Below are 21,642 nucleotides of genomic sequence, written 5' to 3'. Positions count from 1 at the left end.
ACTCCGTATACCTTTTACCGTGAGAGCTTAAGCGCTATTCAACCTCGATGTATCTATTATAAAAATTTCATCCCGTTTTAATGGTAACAACAACAGAGGGGGATCAGGTGGGATTAGTTCGACGGGCCTGGGATCGGAGTGACACAGATAGCTTCGGCGATATAGGAACGCCTGTAATCCCCCAATAATTCCCCCTAACTTCTCTCACCTTACATCGAGATTGAACTGATGCGAAATAAGGTGTGCTGAATTCAAAACCTTCACATCATGGCCAAACTGACTTTGCTGACGAAATTTTCACTGCTTTTGCATTCTGTAATCGGTGCCACTCTAAGATACAATCTTCATGGACTGAGTTCCCCGCACGTATCACTCCTGTCATCCACTAGACCTTTTCCTTTGAATGAGCATTTGGACGGAGCGATGCCATCATTAGGAAACGGCAACAAATTTATGTTGACATTTTACCAGAATTTGTTGGATGGACATTCTCTGTCCAAAGCTGCCCAAACAAACAGCAACATCAAAGAGAAAGTCAACACGATTCGAAGTGTAACTCCACAAGGTTAGTGTCTCAGCTCTCGTTGTAAAAGTGGGTCATACAAAAAATAATGTCAAATTGTTTTGTCTCTCTGTACTCTAGTTAATGGAAGAAGCCAAGAGGTTTCTATAATTCTAAAAATGAATTCCTTTAATGATGCTTATTAACACTGGTTTGGTCAAATATTGTGTTTCTGTTATAATTTCAAAGTAAAGACAAACAAAGAAACAAAATAAATAAATAAATAAGCTGTCAAGTGAAGTAACACATTTTTTTCCACCTCAAACAAGTGTATGTCTCTCAGAAAAAAGGTAATTTACCTAGACTGATTTTGGGTAACCAGATTTCTTTTACACATAAAATGTAATGAATATTCTTCATTTTCTATATAATTAAATTACATGTATATCCGTAAAGAACGGGAAACAAAAAAGTTTGAAATAATTTTAACATCACAATGAATATAGAACCAACACGCTCATTTACTAAATCTTACTTTAAGGTCCTCAAGGATAAGTTTTGCACGTACACCTTGGTATTTTATTAAAAAATTATTCATAATTGTCATTCTCTTGTGATTTCTAAATTGAATTCAATAATTTTTTTTAAAAATAAGTACACTAAAAATTGTGACATTGCAATTCATAAGATTACCCATAAGGATTATATAAGAAATATCACCCTTTGGTATCTTGCCGAAATGCCTGGTAAGGTACCTCAATTTTTGGTGAGGAACTATGTTTAAGTAACAACACTTCAATGACAAGTTCTTGGAAAAAATATATGTTTTCGAGGAACGTGTCGTCTGACCTTAGATTAGAAATTAGCAGGCGCATTTAAATGCGTACTTTTAAAAATGAAGTGAAAAATTCGTTTTCAACGTTAAGTAAATACATACATTAAGAATTATATTATTATTCTTTCTACCGGTACAAAAATCGTAATGATTTTCAGATTTTTCTCTCGAAATATACGTATAAAGATGGAATAATAATGAGATTTTTCTTCTCCCCTTGTTTTATACTTGTTACAAAAAAGTTAGCTCTAAAATTTTTAATCACGCAAATATCTGTATAAGATCAGTCAGGGAAATTTTATGTTTTAAGAGGTAATTAAAGAAAAATATACGAAATAAAGATTTTTTTTCTCTTGTTGTATATGTAAATTGAGAAGAAATATTAATATGATTTTTTGACAAGAAGAATAAAAAATGCAATCAGTAAAATATTTTGATGAAAACTTACAAGATTTTATTAACTTTTTTCTTTCTTACTCTCCTCTTTCACATTCCTTTTTTTATTCAGATAAAAGTTTCAGACTTTTACCTAATGATGAAGAAAGGCTAGCACATTTAACACAAAATATGAAAAAGTATGAGATTGTTTAATCAATTAAAGCCAAAGAGAGTGGATTCCTGAATATATATATATATATATATATATATATATATATATATATATATATATATATATATATATATCACCAAGAGTCTTATTTCTTAGGGTTTCAACGACCGATCTTTCAATAGATTTAATCATTAAAATGAAATGTAGTAAACAAAATGATCATAGACTAACAAAGAAAAATATATTTGTAGGCGTGAATAAATGTAAAAATGTGAAATATTTTTGCTCACATTTTTAGATACAGAAGCTTCATTCTTCTCATATTTGTTAATAAAAAATCTTACTAGTAATTTTTGGATTATTTTCTAATGCATTAAACACGAAGGATTACTACATAAATAAAAAAAACGTTTTAAAATAATATGTCAAATGTCAAATGCTTTTATGAGTTATCAAAGCGTCTAGCATTTTCTAATTTTCGCACGTATTTCAGACATTGGAAGCGACAGCTCATTTACTTTCTGTTAATCCGATTATTTTCCTATCAGTATACTCAGTGTACAGTAATCAGTCGCCTCTTAATCTTTGACCTGTCCACTAGCCGCCTTATTGCTTTTATTGTCATCAATCCCGCCTTAAACGTGCGATTGTATATACAATCTAAATCTTATACCTCTAAATTGTAATCTTATTAATCTATGTCAAAGCCACCGTTTATAAACTTCCGGGGGGGGGGGGGGCGCCCTACAATACACAGTCTTGGAAATCTCTTACAGAACTTCACAATAAATGCTACATGCCCTTTTTTCTTTAAAAATGACTTAAGATTGTAAATATGATAGGCCAAATGAGAGTCATGACGAGTAGTTTGTACCGATAATAAAATACAGAAATATTGTAGAAAGAAAGTGTATAGAAATTATTACCCACTAAAATATTATTTTAACAAAATGGCACCATTATATTGAGTCAGAAATTTACGACCCGGTTATATTTTGACACTTTGAAAAACACTCATTCCAAAGGGACATCTTTAGTCCCTTAGAAGCGCATTTTGTCACAGATAAGGAGGCACTATTATCGCTCTGTTGAATTTTAAAGATTAAAAAAAAACCTTTGAAAAAGCAACAAAATCATCATCCACTTGTAGTTTTCTAAAATGTCTTAATTTACTTGAAATCGAAAAGAATAAACCGCAGGAATGGTTATATGGTAGTAGGAACTTTTAAAATAAATCCATTCCTTTTTGTGGAAAATTGTATAACATTTATATTAGCCATGTCCATAACCGAAATTATGACAGCTTTATCGGAAAATACAACGTGTTTAATGAATATCCAAAAAAATGCTTACTTTGAAATTCTATGAATGACTCATGTAGTATATTTGTTACACAGATGATGTCTTCAATATCCGGGCACTTCCACCAGAGGATGATGTCCACCACGTGGAGCTCCGGTTCAATTCTCACACAGTTCGCAGGAGATGGCTGAAAATAGTAATAAAGCGTATGAATAAAACCATTCGAACATTTCAATGCAGTACATCGAATAGTTACGATGTCACCGCGTTCGTTCGACCTTGGATATCAAAAAACGACAAAGACTTGCATGTAGAGGTGAAACAAAATAAAGTCCCCGGAGATGATAGTATATTATTAATATTTTCAAATGACAGAACACAATTGAACAAACTATCAACAATAAGTAATATTTCTGAGGAGGTTACTAGTGAACATCATTCACGAAACAAAAGAGCTGCTCGCCGACGTAGAAGAGACTGTCACTTGTCCAACATGCGTATAAGTTTTTCAAACCTCGGTTGGGGACAATATATCATTTTTCCAAAGACTTACAACGCAAGGGTGTGTAAAGGAATTTGTTCAACCAGTGTCACGCAACAAAGAGCGGTAACAAACCATGCAATGATGCAAAGTCTAATGCGCCAATCAGTAAACGGTAACTTCCCCTTGCCTTGTTGTGTACCGAAGACTTTAAGTCCATTAAGCATTCTGTATTTTGAAGATGATCAGATACTCGTAAAACACCATAAGAACATGGTGGCTGAGGAATGTGGATGCGAGTGAAATGATAGAGCAGTAGAGCATACTGTTACCCATTTGTTGGTGCATGGAAACTCTACAACGAGGCAGTATTTTGCGAGGTTTTTATGAATTTATATTCCACACATACTCCAAGAAGAGCTTTTTAAAAAAAAAAAAAAAAAGTACGAGCTCATGTATTGTTACTTTATTTATAGTCTATGTTGTTATCAGTCGTTGTTAAATTTTACAGAAAAAAAAATAAAGCATGGAAAAACCGATGAACATATTGAATTATATTTCTTTCCTTACCAGGAACGTAGACCTTTCACTATTGAAAATGTTCATTGAAAGGCTGGTTGCCCCCTCCGGCCCAGACTTTTGTTTCATAGTGAAATCGGAAATTTTGCGCTATGTTAGTTTATTATAATTTGAACAAAGTCTTGTACTTGGTATTGGAAGCTGATTTCAGTACATGTATGTGTATGAGGACACAAGGAAATTTGCATTACATGTACATGCCTATACTACTATTAATTAATGAGCAAGTTTAAGTTTTAAAAAATGATATAAAAAAAATCACTGCAGAATAATAAAAATAAACTACACCTTTTCATTTTTCAGACCAAGTTAAACATACACTTAACAGCCTTGGGTTTGTTATATATATATATATATATATATATATATATATATATATATATATATATATATATATATATATATATATATATATATATATATATATATATATATTCCTGAAGACGCTTTGTCTAATACAGGAAAAAAATTAAATAGCAAAAATGTGTTGTCAACTTATAATCATAAATTATAATTTCGTTACACTTCGTGGCAAAAGAGAAGAAAATCCAATATGTATTGACATTGTAAATCATGAAACTAGAATTGTCCTTCAATATCGCTGAATAGCTATTTATTAGCAATTGCATGGCGAATATGGCTTAAAAATAAGACAATAAGTACTATAAACAACATGATGTTTACCGCATTTATTGATTTGCTCGTATGAATAAAACAGATTGTATATTGTGTTAATGTCTGAAATTTAAGAAAACAAATTGTCAGCTCCAAATATTTTCCACTCTTCAAAACTCAGCCGCAATAATGTTGGAAGGTCTTGAAAACATCGATGACCTCTATAACAAACTAATTCAGAGATTTGTGCCCCCGCTTAAGGAAAAAAGAAGAGCATGCTCGGATCTAGAAGGGATGGGGGAGGGGGTCCGGACACCCCTGGATTTGTAGGGTTATTTATTGTATAAGGGGGGGGGGTAATTTTTTTTTTATTTTCTGTTGCTCTAAACATCTGCATTAACGTCTTCTTATACAAAATTTTCACATTTTAATACCAATATGGATATAAGAATTGATTGTTTATTCTATAAAATGTGTACTGAAGATTCTTTTTATATAAATTATTTATCACACTGTAATAATGATTTTATGAGAAGGTTTGTATACACGCCAGACGTCATAACTGCTTGTATGGAATTGGGCGCGGATCCAATTACTTTGTGCATACTGGTGCTTTACGTGTTATTCACTAATTCTCATTGGCTTTTTCTTATATATATATATATATATATATATATATATATATATATATATATATATATATATATATATATATATATATATATATATATATATATATATATATATATATATATATATTTCGTTTGACCAACAAATACTTGTGCTTTGTCTGAAAACCACTGTCCTTATAATGTCCAATTTTTCGTGCTTGACACGTTCGATATTGTCAAAATTTAACACAACACATGGTGTCTAATTTAGCCTTTACTAAACAGATCTAATAGATATTATTAGAATATAAAGTCCGCCGACAACCTGTATTATATACAATAACTCTCCACATTCTCCTGTGCTAAAGTAGTTCCACGCAGCTTTTAATACAAACGGGGAGTAATTCTAAAACTTTGAGCGTGGCCGATGCCAACAAATTTCCACACACACACACACACACACACACACACACACACACAATGACCAAAAGAAATTAAAAAAAAACAAACAAAACAAAAACAAAAACAAAAAACGGGGCGGGTCACGTTGAGAGGGGCGAGCGGGGCCATAGGGAGTTATGATATAAAATTTAAATGCAAAAGTTCAAAAGCTTCTAGAGATATTGCCTGGAAACGAAAGTGTTACAAACAGACAGAATGTTGGAATTTATGACTTGACCTTTGACCTTTTGACCGCAAAATCAATAGGGTTCTTCTTTTGGCCATGGGGAGTTGTTACGTAAAATAACAAAGTACGATCCCATTCAATCAAGAACTGTGTTTTGCCACCATCTTGTACGAATTCTACACCATCTTGCGCGCAGAGTGTCGCGACCACGGTTTCGTGTTTGTTTCCTCACTGCTCCAGGATAATTGATGTCGGTGTGACCTTTTTGTCCATTCCGTCCGCAATGCTGCGCGCAAGATAGTGTAGAATTCGTACAAGATGGTGGCAAAACACAGTTCTTGATTGAATGGGATCGTACTATCATTAAAAGAATTTAGATTCATTATCGCCATTTTCACAATATTTATATGTTACAGTGTAATTCGGGTGCTCTAGTTTTTATATGTTCTATTAATTAAATGGAAATGACACTCGGTAGTTGTATGTTATGTTCATTCAGCAGTTCTGATGAATTAGAATGATTTTAAAGGAGGAACTGGCCTATATTGGCGAACTTTGAAATAGCGCTGAATAGGGTAAAGAATCACAATTTTATATCTCTAAAACGAGCACAGATTTGGTTTAGTTGCCAATAAAAAGTATCACTGTATGGCATTCAGGTCACTGTGAGATATTCCTTCATCATATGCTTTTCCTGGTCAAAAGCGGTAAAATAATACAGGAATGGGATAAAGTGAATAATTTTCACGTGTTTTCGTTATGCATGCAATTTTTAATTTTATGCAATTGATACAAACATCTAGGGAAAGAGGTGAAAATAACGAACAGTGTTCAATCACACACATAACACTAAGGCATAGAAAGCTAGTGTATTGGTCAGGAAGCTTCGTGACTGAATTTTACAGATTATAAAAAGATTTTTTCAAGATATGCGGCATAAAATTGTACGGAAGGCCGTTGAGGCCAGTTCAGAGAAAGAAATATTTTTTATTGCGTTTAAACGCAATAATTATTGCGTTTAAACGCAAAACATTGCGTTTAATCGCAATAATTATTGCGTTTAAACGCAAAAGATTGCGATTAATCGCAATGTATATTGCGTTTAAACGCAAAACACTTTGCGTTTAAACGCAATACTTTTGCGATTAAACGCAATACTTTTTGCGTTTGAACGCAATAACATTTTTGCGTTTAAACGCAATATTTTTTGCGTTTAAACGCAATAATTTTTGCGTTTAAACGCAATAATTTTTGCGATTAAACGCAATACTTTTGCGATTAAACGCAATAATTTTGCGATTAAACGCAATAATCTTTGCGTTTAAACGCAATAATCCTTCCTTATAAGGATTTGTTTTGCATTTAAACACAATGATACTGTAGTTTCAAAATCAAACATGAATTAGTCAAAGCTTATAATTACATGTACTAGGACCCGACACTTCAACTTTAAGAAGATCCGATTTGTTATGTGTCTTTTTGCAAAATTTTCCAGTTTTTGAAAATTGTAATAAAACAATGGCATCTTAAATGTATTAGAACCCAAAACTCTTAATGAAGTCTCTGATCAATTGCTTACGTGTATCACAACTTATAGAGAAAGTTTCAGTGGTATTAATAGCACTTGTCAATTTGATACATGTAGTACACATCGATCAATCTGTTTTCATTTGATTTTGATTTTGACCTCATATAAATCCATCACATATGTTCTTGTGTTTACTGTATGCAAGCATAGGAAGGGTTATGAATGTACATTGAACGTAATTCCAACATTTCCTCAGTCCTTTCCAAAAATCCCTTTATACATGATTTAAACTTGTGACTGCAACGTATGGGACAGTTTTTTTAGCAGTACAACTGACCGAAACTTCATTGAAAATGTAGAGAATAAGCTTAAGACATGTCTCGTTCTTAGGATTCCTTTGTTTTTGCAACCCGACATTTTTTTCTCCTCTGTAAATTCTTATTATTGATTTCCCTTTCAGAGAGTGTTTGCTGATCTGATTCTATAAAGACAACACACAATTTCCTAATAAGTAAAAAGAGAAAGAAATAAAAGATATAAGTATGCGTGGGTCCATTGTTCTCTGCAAGTTTTGAAACAAATGACTGCCTTTAAACACAAAGATTATTGCCTTTGAACGCAAAGATTATTGCGTTTAAACGCAAAAAGTATTGCGTTTAAACGCAAAAATTATTGCGATTAAACGCAAACGTATTGCGTTTAATCGCAAAAATCATTGCGTTTAAACGCAAAAGTATTGCGTTTAATCGCAAAAATTATTGCGATTAAACGCAAAAGTATTGCGTTTAATCGCAAAAATTATTGCGTTTAAACGCAAAAATATCATTGCGATTAAACGCAAAAATTATTGCGTTTAATCGCAAAAGTATTGCGTTTAAACGCAAAAGATTGCGTTTAAACGCAAAAATTATTGCGATTAAACGCAAAAGTATTGCGTTTAATCGCAAAAATTATTGCGTTTAAACGCAAAAATATCATTGCGATTAAACGCAAAAATTATTGCGTTTAATCGCAAAAGTATTGCGTTTAAACGCAAAAGATTGCGTTTAATCGCAATCTTTTGCGTTTAAACGCAAAGTGTTTGCGTTTAAACGCAATATACATTGCGATTAAACGCAATCTTTTGCGTTTAAACGCAATGATTATTGCGTTTAAACGCAATAAAAAATATTTCTCTCTCTGAATTGGCCTCAACGGGCTTCCGTAAAATTGTGCACACAATCAAATTAGAATATCATTTCTAATTCTGCTTTTATGAAAAAATAAATCTTCCAAGATACAAAAGCTGTTTTCACCCCTCCCTCTCTCCTTTCAGTAACCTCGGTGGAGGTTCGGCTGGGCTCGATATTTGGTCTCTGACCAAATATCTAGCCTAGCCGAATCTCCACCGAGATTATCCTTTCAGTAATATGATTCAAAACATTTGTTATAAGAGGGATGTATGTCCTGGAGGGACGAAAGTTCACCTTTGGTAATCTTGTGGAAACGATACCTTAACTTTACATGGATTTCTATGAGTATCAAAAAAGCGTGGGCTCACTGGATACCGCCAGAGACCCCCCCCCCCCCCCAAAAAAAAAACTTTCAAACCTGAACCTAACTTTTTACCGCCGAAATATGCCTGAAATATTGCCGACTCGGCGTTAAACAATATCAATCAATATATCTATGACTATCATTTTTATACTACAGCAAAGTGCAAAGATAATCTTGCTCTTAAAAATTTCAAAGTTACATGTATTGATTTATGACGTTGGCATTCTGACTTACTTTCATTTTTAGGAGATAATTTTTGCATGATCATTTAATAAAGTCATTATTCTACTTTGTCTGATAACAAGGTTTCGTTGCTTAACAACCTGCCTTTTACAAATATTCATACACTGCATCATGGACCTTTTCGTACGTCATGAGATGCTAAACATTTCAAAGCTTCTTATGAATTTATTTATTCTCATAAACTGATATAATAAAGACAAATTGCAAAATCAGTATTAATTTATTATAATAATGCATACATGACAAAATACATGTATTATAATTAGACTTTGGCAGTAGTGACCAGGAATCTTCTAGCACGGTTTATTAATTAGTTAAGGTTACTTTGATCTATGACATTAGGAATGCATACTATATACAGTGATATAGATTCTGCATGTGACATATATTTTCTGGACGAGTTTTTATAGGAAGTTCATCCTCATGTAACTAATACGTAAGTCCATCATTGACAGAATTACAGAGATGTTGGATATTGCTAGTCAAGGTGTAAAGGTGCTATAGTGACCTACATTTTCTGGATAAGTTAATAGATGAGAGACAAGGGTACATGTACTATTGATATATCTCCCTCGTATCTACGTGTACATGTTAAAGTCATAAATGGCGTATTTTTGATAAGTTCAGGCTAACTAAAATTAAATAGATCTTTCTATTTGATTTATTTCTTTATATAAAGATAGGACTTTCCTGTAAATTATACAATTTAAATCAATCGCGTTTCATAGATATTAGAAATTTAAAACAATAACCGATTTATTTACCGACTCTGCATTTAAATATCAGACACAGTTTAAAGTTAATTTAACTATAGAAACATGGGGTTATTCAAGTTCAAAATCGGTGAAATTTTTAATTTAAACGAAAATAACTAATATCATTGTTTATCTACACTAAATCTCGTATTTTTATTTTTTAGCTCAGATACGCAATATATAGCTTTAGCCGTACTTTTGTAGAGCAGAATTTCCGTAATGTACACGGCGTAGTATCTATAACGGTTGCTTTAGGAGAAAAACCCATTTGATGCTTCTATTCGAAAATCCTACTGCTGCATGCAGGCTGAAATAAATATGTCGGAATCACATGGACTAGCTGAAATAAACATGCTGAATTCACACAATGGAACATTTTGTAAAATTGTCAAATCCCAAAATGGAATAAGTTTCTGAAAAATCTTTGTGTACAGAACAAGTGAGGAAATTTCTATGAATGATGCCAATTGTAATTTGCAAAACAACTTTATAAAAATTTTCATTAAGAAAAAAATCGAAGTCAGAGTCAAAAGTCTCGTTCTCCATGTTTTTATTCTACTTTTTTTTTCTTTTTAGTTTTTACATATAAGATTTTGTTTATGTTGGTGAGTGAAAATGCCAGTCTTTATTGATATGTAGAGATCTAAAATATTTTTCGGTTGCTAACAGAAATCGTGGTATATATGCACCGACTATGAACTGAAAAGTATTCATCAAGAAAGAGAAACCTAACAAGCTTATATCGATACAGTCTAAAATATCTATTCTAAACATTTAACTCGATTAAATCGTGGTCTACCCAGTAGCACCAATTTACGACTTTAAGTACCATTAAAAGCCAGCCAAAATCCAAGAAATCAAAAAGAAAGCTAAAGGAAACGTATTGACAAAATAATCAATGAAATGATGAAAAATTTACTATCCGTCGAGATGAGCACACTTTTGCAAACTTTATTTTCGGATGCTGGACTACATTTTTGGATGAGTAAGCAGGTCTATTCTAAGGAAACTCAGACACGAAGTATTGGGGGTGCAGCTCCTTTCCCACTTTTTCCTAAACATAATGTTCTACTGTTGATTTGGTATGAAAATATTCATTGAAAGGCCGCCCCCTTTTGTAGTATAGTAAAATCCCCCCATATCCTCACCAACCCCCTCCCCCTCGAATAAGATTTTGGAGTTTTGATAATTTTACCAATTTTTTTGCTTGTCAAATATTTTTCAGATAAGCCGTTAATTAGCCCCCCCCCCCCCCCTTACAATCCTTGAGAAACGATGCCTTAACCTTTTAAGGACATACGCAATGTACCTTACCTACTGATAATTTTTCAAGATATTCTTAATTTAAGATTATAGTGCCATCAGATGTTCGTAGACAAAAAAATCAACATGCATTACCAGGGGTTTTGAAAAGATATCAATTGATGAAAATTCTTGTATAATTCAAAGAAAAATATACAAAAATTACTAAATATTCTAGATGTTTTGTTTATCCTAACTTGTTTTAGAAGAAGTGTACAGCGCCATATATACCGATAGACATTAAAATGTAGCACACACTTCATTCTAGTATTGGAACTCTTCAACTCCAGGGAAAAAGACAACAGAGTTTGAACTACGTTGCGTATGTCCTTAAATCGCTGATACTTGGTTCATGGCAATTATCTCATTTTGACTTCATTTCGTGGGAACAATTTTTTTTTAATCTCAAGAATATGTCCTACAGCAGCCACCGTATCGAGGTGAGCGACGGACAGCAAAAACTTAAATCCCCCCTTTCCAACATTTCAATTTAGATTTTTTTTCTCAGACATTGATATTTTGATCTCATCCCATATGGAAAATGATATTTGTTGAGGTGAGTTCTCTAATCTTTGATTACATATGTTCATAAATCTGGCGTAATTGCACAGGTGGAAAATTTATAAATCTACCCCATGGGAAAGTTCTGTTATATGGCAAAGTTTTCGCATAATATATCGTCCTATACATTTACATGCAGGCACTTGTTTCGGTAATGAAATTTTTAACTCATAGTATAATAATAACACATTATTATACTATATATGGGTAATTTTTTTCCCCCAAAACAAGTGTCTGTGCTCTTTTCATAGTTATAGATGTATTTTCTTTACACGAGATAGATGTTGCTTTATTATACAATTATTGACTGTTTAGAAGGGAGACATAAAAATTATCAGGTCTGAGTGGGGTTATCACCCTAGGGCGCTTTACAATTCGTGATGTCTCCCTCACGTGACATGCTCTAGATGAATCGGATTGACTGTATTATTCTGAAGGAAAGTAATGGAAATTTCTATCAACTACAGCAAAAAGTGACATTTTTTAAAATGATTTCAAATTTTATTTGATTTTATTTGTTTTCTACGAAAACCTATTGAGCTCATTTTCGTAGGTACAAAAAAAATTAACCTACGAAAATTAGCTCAATGGGCTTTTGCAGTTTTCTATCATAAAATTTTAAGACAATATACAAATCCTGGCTTAAGTCTAGAATTACTTCATGATCCTCGGGCCAAACCTAATCTGGTGGTTGTCAGCAGAGAAATTAATTATTACCACAAGACAGCTCTCACAAACAGCGAGTATTACAGTAGCTCTGTCGCCCAGAAGGGTTGACACCGCACCAGGTGAATTCCAAATGGATAAAAGTCTACATTTACAAGCATTGTATGGATGACATCAACAAAGGAACGATATTATTGCTTCGGATGCTGCAATCAATTATACCATCAAAAAGTCTTTAAACGAGTCAATAATTTTTGTACCTGGTCAGCCTACGTAACTCAAATCGCTTTCTTGAATAACTTCTTGTAATTTATGCGGGTTGAATGAACATCTATTTAATTTAGTCTTCATGAGTCAAGGACGGACACTGATTAGTTTATTCAGTATCGAACAAAAACGAGAGGCACACTAAGACACTGCCATGCTTTTATCATGTTGTAAATTTTGAATTTACTAGGGGGAGGTAAATGCAAAACTGTAAATTTTGCATTTATCTCCCCCTAGTAAATTCAAAATTTACAACATGATACTTTCTCGCAACAGCCAGTGTCTACTGTAACCAAACATTTCCAAATTAAAATAAGAAAACTTCTGAAAGACGATGGGCGACTCACCATTAAAAACAAAAATCTTGATAAAACTATTGGAATCTCATCAGGCAGCATCTTTCATACGAGATATTAAAAAAAAAAGATATTTTAAAACAGAAATTGAGGTGCAAAAAGGTCGGCGCCAGATAGATTCCCCCACGTCTCCTCTTAATACCGTCGCAAAAGAGAGAGTATCTAGCAAAACCCAAACAAGTTTTGAAACGCGTTAATAATCTAGATAGCAGAAGATTGGCTGACTTTATGACAGGCAGGAGTCTGTCATAGGGTCACTTTTTTTTAACCTTAAAGACGACTTAAAAATCAAGTATGGATTGGAAAAAAAATCAACGTCCAACAATTGCCAAGCAAACACTTACAGCTAAAAATTAAGGTTCTTTAATTCATATTTTTCAATGCAAACGGCATAGTATTGCAGTATGCTGTTCCAGGGGTAGAAGTGGTTACAAGTAGATTATACGCTAAGAAAATTCTTCCACAAGTTCAGGGAACTATTACGAAAAATGGCGTCCTAGAACAGGAATTAGAGGTACATGTATCTCTCTTTTGCATGATAATGCACCCTCCTATAAAAGTCACATCACAAAGGCACATCTGCAGCAGCAAGGAGATGATTAGTTACCACATCCTCCATACTCACCAGACCTTTTCCCATGTGATTTCTTTTTTTGTTCTATATTAAAAAGTCTGTCTGGGAGACGTTTCGATCCTCGTGCAGCACGTTTTTCTGTGTCTGTCAGAGGGCTATTCCGAAAAGTGAATACGGACAGAAACTTCATGATTGAATTGGGAGACTTGAGGAGTGCATTGAAGTAAAGGGGGACTATTTTGAAGGAACGAAATAAAAAAAAATCTCGAAATTTCAATGTATTTTTGACTTCTTGTATATGAGCTAATAAACAAAAATTATTAAATTATTAAATTAAATATCTTCATTGATACTGCACAATCTTGGGAGGATGATTTGGATTTTGCATTTTTGAGCAGTTCTATTCTTAGATACTATTCATATTCAATAAATGACAACCCTTACCTCTATATCCCTGTTTGAATTTTCACTATAGATGGAATCTTTCACTGACCAAGTGGGTCTAAAGATAAGAATATATCACACTTTGTTTAAGTCATAGAATGATTTTTGCGGAAAGAATATTCTGTAGAAAAGTTTTGTATGATATATTTCCATACCTTTCAATGATAAGAATTATTCATAAATTGAACTTTTATACATTTAAAGCTATAGGCACTTTTGCATGCCGTGTTCGCCCGTCTCCTTTACTACTTTTGTGCAGTATACAGTATCGAGGAAATACTACATCAAAGACTTGATTTCACTATTTTTTGTACAGTATTCAGTATCGTTATCGAGGAAATGCTTATAATAATTTTTTTTTAAACCAAGACTTTTGATTGTAATCTAGATTTTCGTTTGAATTTTGCGGTAAAAGGGAAAGAAAGAACCAGAGGTCTCTGACGAGACTGTAGCTCTACCGGTTGTAATTAAGTAGCACTTGTACTTGAAACTTGCAACAACAATAAATAGAAAAATGATCCTTGGTTTATTCTTTTTTTGTGGCAAGATTTATTGCAATCAGACTAAAACTGTAGGAGGAGTAGCTTTTTAAAACAATTTTACAGAAATTTGGATTTAAGTAACCATGGCGACATCATTCAACAAAATCGAAAAAAAAGAAATAAAAAATAACGACAATAATGTATCTCAGTGTACTTACCTGTATGCCAAGTTATAGTGAAATCAGACAAAGAGTGTAGGAGGAATAGTGTTTAATTTAGAGATGTAAAGTGTTTAAGTATTTAATAGAAATTTCTATTTTTAGCAACCATGGCAACACTCTTCATCGAAATCCAAACACTGGTACATGTACATCGTATAGAGAATTATGTATCTAAGCGTAGTCTACTTGTGTGCCAAGTTATACTGAAATCAGACCAAAGTTGTAGGAAGAGTAGCATTTTGAATGTATTTCCAAGAAATTTCTATTTTTAGTAACCATGGAAACACCGTTAATTGAAATCAAAAACCGATATACAGAATTATGTATCCTATTATTGTCTACTTGTGTGCAAAGTTATATTGAAATCAGATCAAAACTGTTGGAGGAGTAGCGTTTTGAAAGTATTTCAAAGAAATTTCTATTTTTAGTAACCATGGCAACACCGTTCATTGAAATCAAAAACCGATTCACAGAATTATGTATCTTATTGTAGTCTACTTGTGTGCCAAGTTATATTGAAATCAGGTTAAAACTGTAGGAGGAGGAGTGTTTTGAAAGTATTTCACAGAAATCTCTATTTTTAGTCACCATGGCAACACCGTTCATTAAAATCAAAATCCGATACACAGAATTATGTATCTTAGTATAGTCTACTTGTGTGCCAAGTCATATTGATATCAGACCAAAGCTTTAGGAGGAGTAGCGTTTTGAAAGTATTTCCCAGAAATCTCTATTTTTAGTAACCATGGCAACACCGTTCACACATGCTCCTGTGCTAAAATAATGCCACGCGACTTTTAATACAAACGGGGAGTAATTCTAAAACTTTGAGCGTGGCCGATGCCAAGAAATTTCCACACACACACACACACACACACACACACCCTCACACACACACACACACACAATGACCAAAAGAAATAAAAAAAACAAAACAAAACAAAACAAAAAACGGGGAGGATCACTTTGAGAGGGGCGGGCGGGGCCATAGGGAGTTATGATATAAAATTTAATTGCAAAAGCTTAAAAGCTTCTAGAGATATTGCCTGGAAAAGAAAGTGTTACAAACAGACATAATGTTGGAATTTATTACTTGACCTTTGACCTTTTGACCTCAAAATCAATAGGGGTCTTACTTAGGCCATAGGGAGTTGTGATAAGAAATGTCATTGCAAAATATCATAGGCTTCTCGAGATATCGCGCAGGAACGAAAGTGTTAAAACAGAAAGAATTTATGACCTTGACCTTTGACCTTTATGACCGCAAAATCAATAGGGTTCTTCTTTTGGCCATACTAGGGAGTTGTTACGTAAAATAACAAAGTACGATCCTATTCAATCGCGAGCTCGCGGGAACGAAAGTGTTACAGACAAAACAGAAATACAGCATTACGGACGGAATGGACAAAAAGGTCACACCGACATCAATTATCCTCGAGCAGTGGGTAAACAAACACGAAAGCGTGTTCGCGACACTCTGCGCGCAAGATGGTGTAGAATTCGTACAAGATGGTGGCAAAAGACAGTTCTTGATTGAATGGGATCGTACTATCATTAAAAGAATTTAGATTCATTATCGCCATTTTCACAATATTTATATGTTACAGTGTAATTCGGGTGCTCTAGTTTTTATATGTTCTAAACTACAGTGTAAATGGAAATGACACTCGGTAGTTGGATGTTATGTTCCTTCAGCAGTTCTGATGAATTAGAATGATTTTAAAGGAGGAACTGGCCTATCTTGGCAAACTTTGAAATAGCGCTGAATAGGGTAAAGAATCACAATTTTATATCTCTAAAACGAGCACAGATTTGGTTTAGTTGCCAATAAAAAGTATCAATGTATGGCATTCAGGTCACTGTGAGATATTCCTTCATCATATGCTTTTCCTGGTCAAAAGCGATTAAATAATATAGGAATGGGATACACAGGCACTTGGGGTATGGACCCCCCCTTTTCCATTTTTTTTTTTAAATCTGGGGTGGATGCACCTTTTTCCTATTTTTGTATTCTAATATGCACTATATGTTTTCAATAATGTAACCCTTTTGTCTCTATAAGCTGTTTTTGAATATCTCGTTTTCGACTGATATACATACTTGGGGTATGGACCCCCCCCCCCCTTTTCCATTTTTTTCTTTTTAAATCTGGGGTGGATGCACCTTTTTCCTATTTTTGTATTCTAATATGCACTATATGTTTTCAATAATATAACCCTTTTGTCTCTATAAGCTGTTTTTGAATATCTCGTTTTCGACTGATATACATACTTGGGGTATGGACCCCCCCCCCTTTTCCATTTTTTTTTCTTTTTAAATCTGGGGTGGATGCACCTTTTTCCTATTTTTGTATTCTAATATGCACTATATGTTTTCAATAATGTAACCCTTTTGTCTCTATAAGCTGTTTTTGAATATCTCGTTTTCGACTGATATACATACTTGGGGTATGGACCCCCCCCCCTTTTCCATTTTTTTTTCTTTTTAAATCTGGGGTGGATGCACCTTTTTCCTATTTTTGTATTCTAATATGCACTATATGTTTTCAATAATGTAACCCTTTTGTCTCTATAAGCTGTTTTTGAATATCTCGTTTTCGACTGATATACATACTTGGGGTATGGACCCCCCCCCCCCCTTTTCCATTTTTTTTTCTTTTTAAATCTGGGGTGGATGCACCTTTTTCCTATTTTTGTATTCTAATATGCACTATATGTTTTCAATAATGTAACCCTTTTGTCTCTATAAGCTGTTTTTGAATATCTCGTTTTCGACTGATATACATAAAAAGAGAGAAGGCAGACGACGAGAAAAGAGTTGCAAGCCTACTCTCTTTTTATGTATCAGTCGAAAACGAGATATTCAAAAACAGCTTATAGAGACAAAAGGGTTACATTATTGAAAACATATAGTGCATATTAGAATACAAAAATAGGAAAAAGGTGCATCCACCCCAGATTTAAAAAGAAAAAAAATGGAAAAGGGGGGGTCTTTACCCCAAGTGCCTGTGATGGGATAAAGTGAATAATTTTCACGTGTTTTCGTTATGCGTGCAATTTTTAATTTTATGCAATTGATACAAACATCTAGGGAAAGAGGTGAAAATAACGAACAGTGTTCAATTACACACATAACACTAAGGCATAGAAAGCTAGTGTATTGGTCAGGAAGCTTCGTGACTGAATTTTACAGATTATAAAAAGATTTTTTTCAAGATAAAATTGTGCACACAATCGAATTAGAATATTATTTCTAATTCTGCTTTCATGAAAAAATAAATCTTCCAAGATACAAAAGCTGTTTTTCACTCCTCCCTCTCTCTCCTTTCAGTAATATGATTCAAAACATTTGTTAAAAGAGGGGTGTATGTCCTGGAGGGACGAAAGTTCACCATTGGTAATCTTGTGGAAACGATACCTTAACTTTACATGGATTTCTATGAGTATCAAAAAAGCGTGGGCTCACTGGATACCGCCAGAGACCCCCCCCCCCCCCAAAAAAAAACAAAAAACTTTCAAACCTGAACCTAACTTTTTACCGCCGAAATATGCCTGAAATATTGCCGACTCGGCGTTAAACAATATCAATCAATATATCTATGAGTATCATTTTTAAACTACAGGAAAGTGCAAAGATAATCTTGCTCTTAAAAATTTCAAAGTTACATGTATTGATTTATGACGTTGGCATTCTGACTTACTTTCATTTTTAGGAGATAATTTTTGCATGATCATTTAATAAAGTCATTATTCTACTTTGTCTGATAACAAAGTTTCGTTGCTTAACAACCTGCCTTTTACAAATATTCATACACTGCATCATGGACCTTTTCGTACGTCATGAGATGCTAAACATTTCAAAGCTTCTTATGAATTTATTTATTCTCATAAACTGATATAATAAAGACAAATTGCAAAATCAGTATTAATTTATTGTAATAATGCATACATGACAAAATACATGTATTATAATAAGACTTTGGCAGTAGTGACCAGGAATCTTCTAGCACGGTTTATTAATTAGTTAAGGTTACTTTGATCTATGACATTAGGAATGCATACTATATACAGTGATATAGATTCTGCATGTGACATATATTTTCTGGACGAGTTTTTATAGGAAGTTCATCCTCATGTAACTAATACGTAAGTCCATCATTGACAGAATTACAGAGATGTTGGATATTGCTAGTCAAGGTGCTATAGTGACCTACATTTTCTGGATAAGTTACTAGATCAGAGACGAGGGTACATGGACTATCGATATATCTCCCTCGTATCTACATGTACATGAAAAAGTCATAAATGGCGTATTTTTCAATTAAGTTCAGACTAACTAAAATTAAAAGGATCTTTCTATTTGATTTATTACTTTATATAAAGATAGGACTTTCCTGTAAATTACACAATTTAAATCAATCGCGTTTCATAGATATTAGAAATTTAAAACAATAACTGATTTATTTACCGACTCTGCATTTAAATATCAGACACAGTTTAAAGTTAATTTAACTATAGAAACATGGGGTTATTCAAGTTCAAAATCGGTGAAATTTTTAATTTAAACGAAAATAACTAATATCATTGTTCATTTACACTCAATCTCGTATTTTTATTTCTAGCTCAGATACGCCATATATAGCTTTAACCGTAGTTTTGTAGAGCAGAATTTCCGTAATGTACACGGCGTAGTATCTATAACGGTTGCTTTAGGAGAAAAACCCATTTGATGTTTCTATTCGAAAATCCTACTGCTGCATGCAGGCTGAAATAAATATGTCGGAATCACATGGACTAGCTGAAATAAACATGCTGAATTCACACAATGGAACATTTTGTAAAATTGTCAAATCCCAAAATGGAATAAGTTTCTGAAAAATCTCTGTGTACAGAACAAGTGAGGAAATTTCTATGAATGATGCCAATTGTAATTTGCAAAACAACTTTATAAAAATTTTCATTAAGAAAAAAATCGAAGTCAGAGTCAAAAGTCTCGTTCTCCATGTTTTTATTCTACTTTTTTTTTCTTTTTAGTTTTTACATATAAGATTTTGTTTATGTTGGTGAGTGAAAATGCCAGTCTATATTGATATGTAGAGATCTAAAATATTTTTCGGTTGCTAACAGAAATCGTGGTATATATGCACCGACTATGAACTGAAAAGTATTCATCAAGAAAGAGAAACCTAACAAGCTTATATCGATACAGTCTAAAATATCTATTCTAAACATTTAACTCGATTAAATCGTGGTCTACCCAGTAGCACCAATTTACGACTTTAAGTACCATTAAAAGCCAGCCAAAAATCCAAGAAATCAAAAAGAAAGCTAAAGGAAACGTATTGACAAAATAATCAATGAAATGATGAAAAATTTACTATCCGTCGAGATGAGCACACTTTTGCAAACTTTATTTTCGGATGTTGGACTGCATTTTTGGATGAGTAAGCAGGTCTATTCTAAGGAAACTCAGACACGAAGTATTGGGGGTGCAGCTCCTTTCCCACTTTTTCCTAAACATAATGTTCTACTGTTGATTTGGTATGAAAATATTCATTGAAAGGCCGCCCCCTTTTGTAGTATAGTAAAATCCTCCCATATCCTCACCAACACCAAAATAAGATTTTGGAGTTTTGATAATTTTACCCCTTTTTTTGCTTGTCAAATATTTTTCAGATAAGCCGTTAATTACCCCCCCCCCTCCCCCCCTTACAATCCTTCAGAAACGATGCCTTAACCTTTTAAGGACATACGCAATGTACCTTACCTACTGATAATTTTTCAAGATATTCTTAATTTAAGATTATAGTGCCATCAGATGTCTGAGACAAAAAAAATCAACATGCATTACCAGGGGTTTTGAAAAGATATCAATTGATGAAAATTCTTGTATAATTCAAAGATAAATATACAAAAATTACTAAATATTCTAGATGTTTTGTTTATCCTAACTTGTTTTAGAAGAAGTGTACAGCGCCATATATACCGATAGACATTAAAATGTAGCACACACTTCATTCTAGTATTGGAACTCTTCAACTCCAGGGAAAAAGACAACAGAGTTTGAACTACGTTGCGTATGTCCTTAAATCGCTGATACTTGGTTCATGGCAATTATCTCATTTTGACTTCATTTCGTGGGAACAATTTTTTTTTAAATCTCAAGAATATGAATGTCCTATAGCAGCCACCGTATCTAGTTGAGCGACGGACAGCAAAAACTTATATCCCCCTTTCCAACATTTCAATTTAGATTTTTTTCTCAGACATTGATATTTTGATCTCATCCCATATGGAAAATGATATTTGTTAGGTGAGTTCTGTAATCTTTGATTACATATGTTTATGAATCTGGCGTAATTACACGGGTGAAAAATTTATAAATCTACCCCATGGGAAAGTCCTGTTATATGGCAAAGTTTTCGCATAATATACCGTCCTATACATTTACATGCAGGCACTTGTTTCGGTAATGAAATTTTTAACTCATAGTATAATAATAACACATTATTATACTATGGGTAATTTTTTCCCCCCAAAACAAGTGCCTGTGCTCTTTTCATAGATATAGATGTACACTGTATTTTCTTTACACGAGATAGATG

General features: G+C 33.3%; 1 protein-coding gene across 1 annotated transcript; it reads left to right on the top strand.

Moving 5' to 3' along the window:
* Positions 1 to 50: 50 nt before the first annotated feature.
* On the top strand, positions 51 to 4,039 carry LOC133178310 (nodal homolog). The gene is given in 2 exon segments (XM_061313044.1): positions 51 to 571; positions 3,285 to 4,039. Coding segments are annotated over 2 exon segments (993 nt in total). The 5' UTR covers positions 51 to 267; the 3' UTR covers positions 3,974 to 4,039.
* The last annotated feature ends 17,603 nt before the right edge of the window (positions 4,040 to 21,642 follow it).

This window comes from Saccostrea echinata, unplaced genomic scaffold (assembly GCF_033153115.1).
Source record: "Saccostrea echinata isolate AGI-Se365-2 ecotype Australia unplaced genomic scaffold, CSIRO_AGI_Sech_v1 ptg000002l, whole genome shotgun sequence".
In the NCBI taxonomy this organism is placed as follows: domain Eukaryota; kingdom Metazoa; phylum Mollusca; class Bivalvia; order Ostreida; family Ostreidae; genus Saccostrea; species Saccostrea echinata.
The sequence above is the reverse complement of the archived record's forward strand: the minus strand, read 5'-3'. Positions and strand labels throughout refer to the sequence as shown.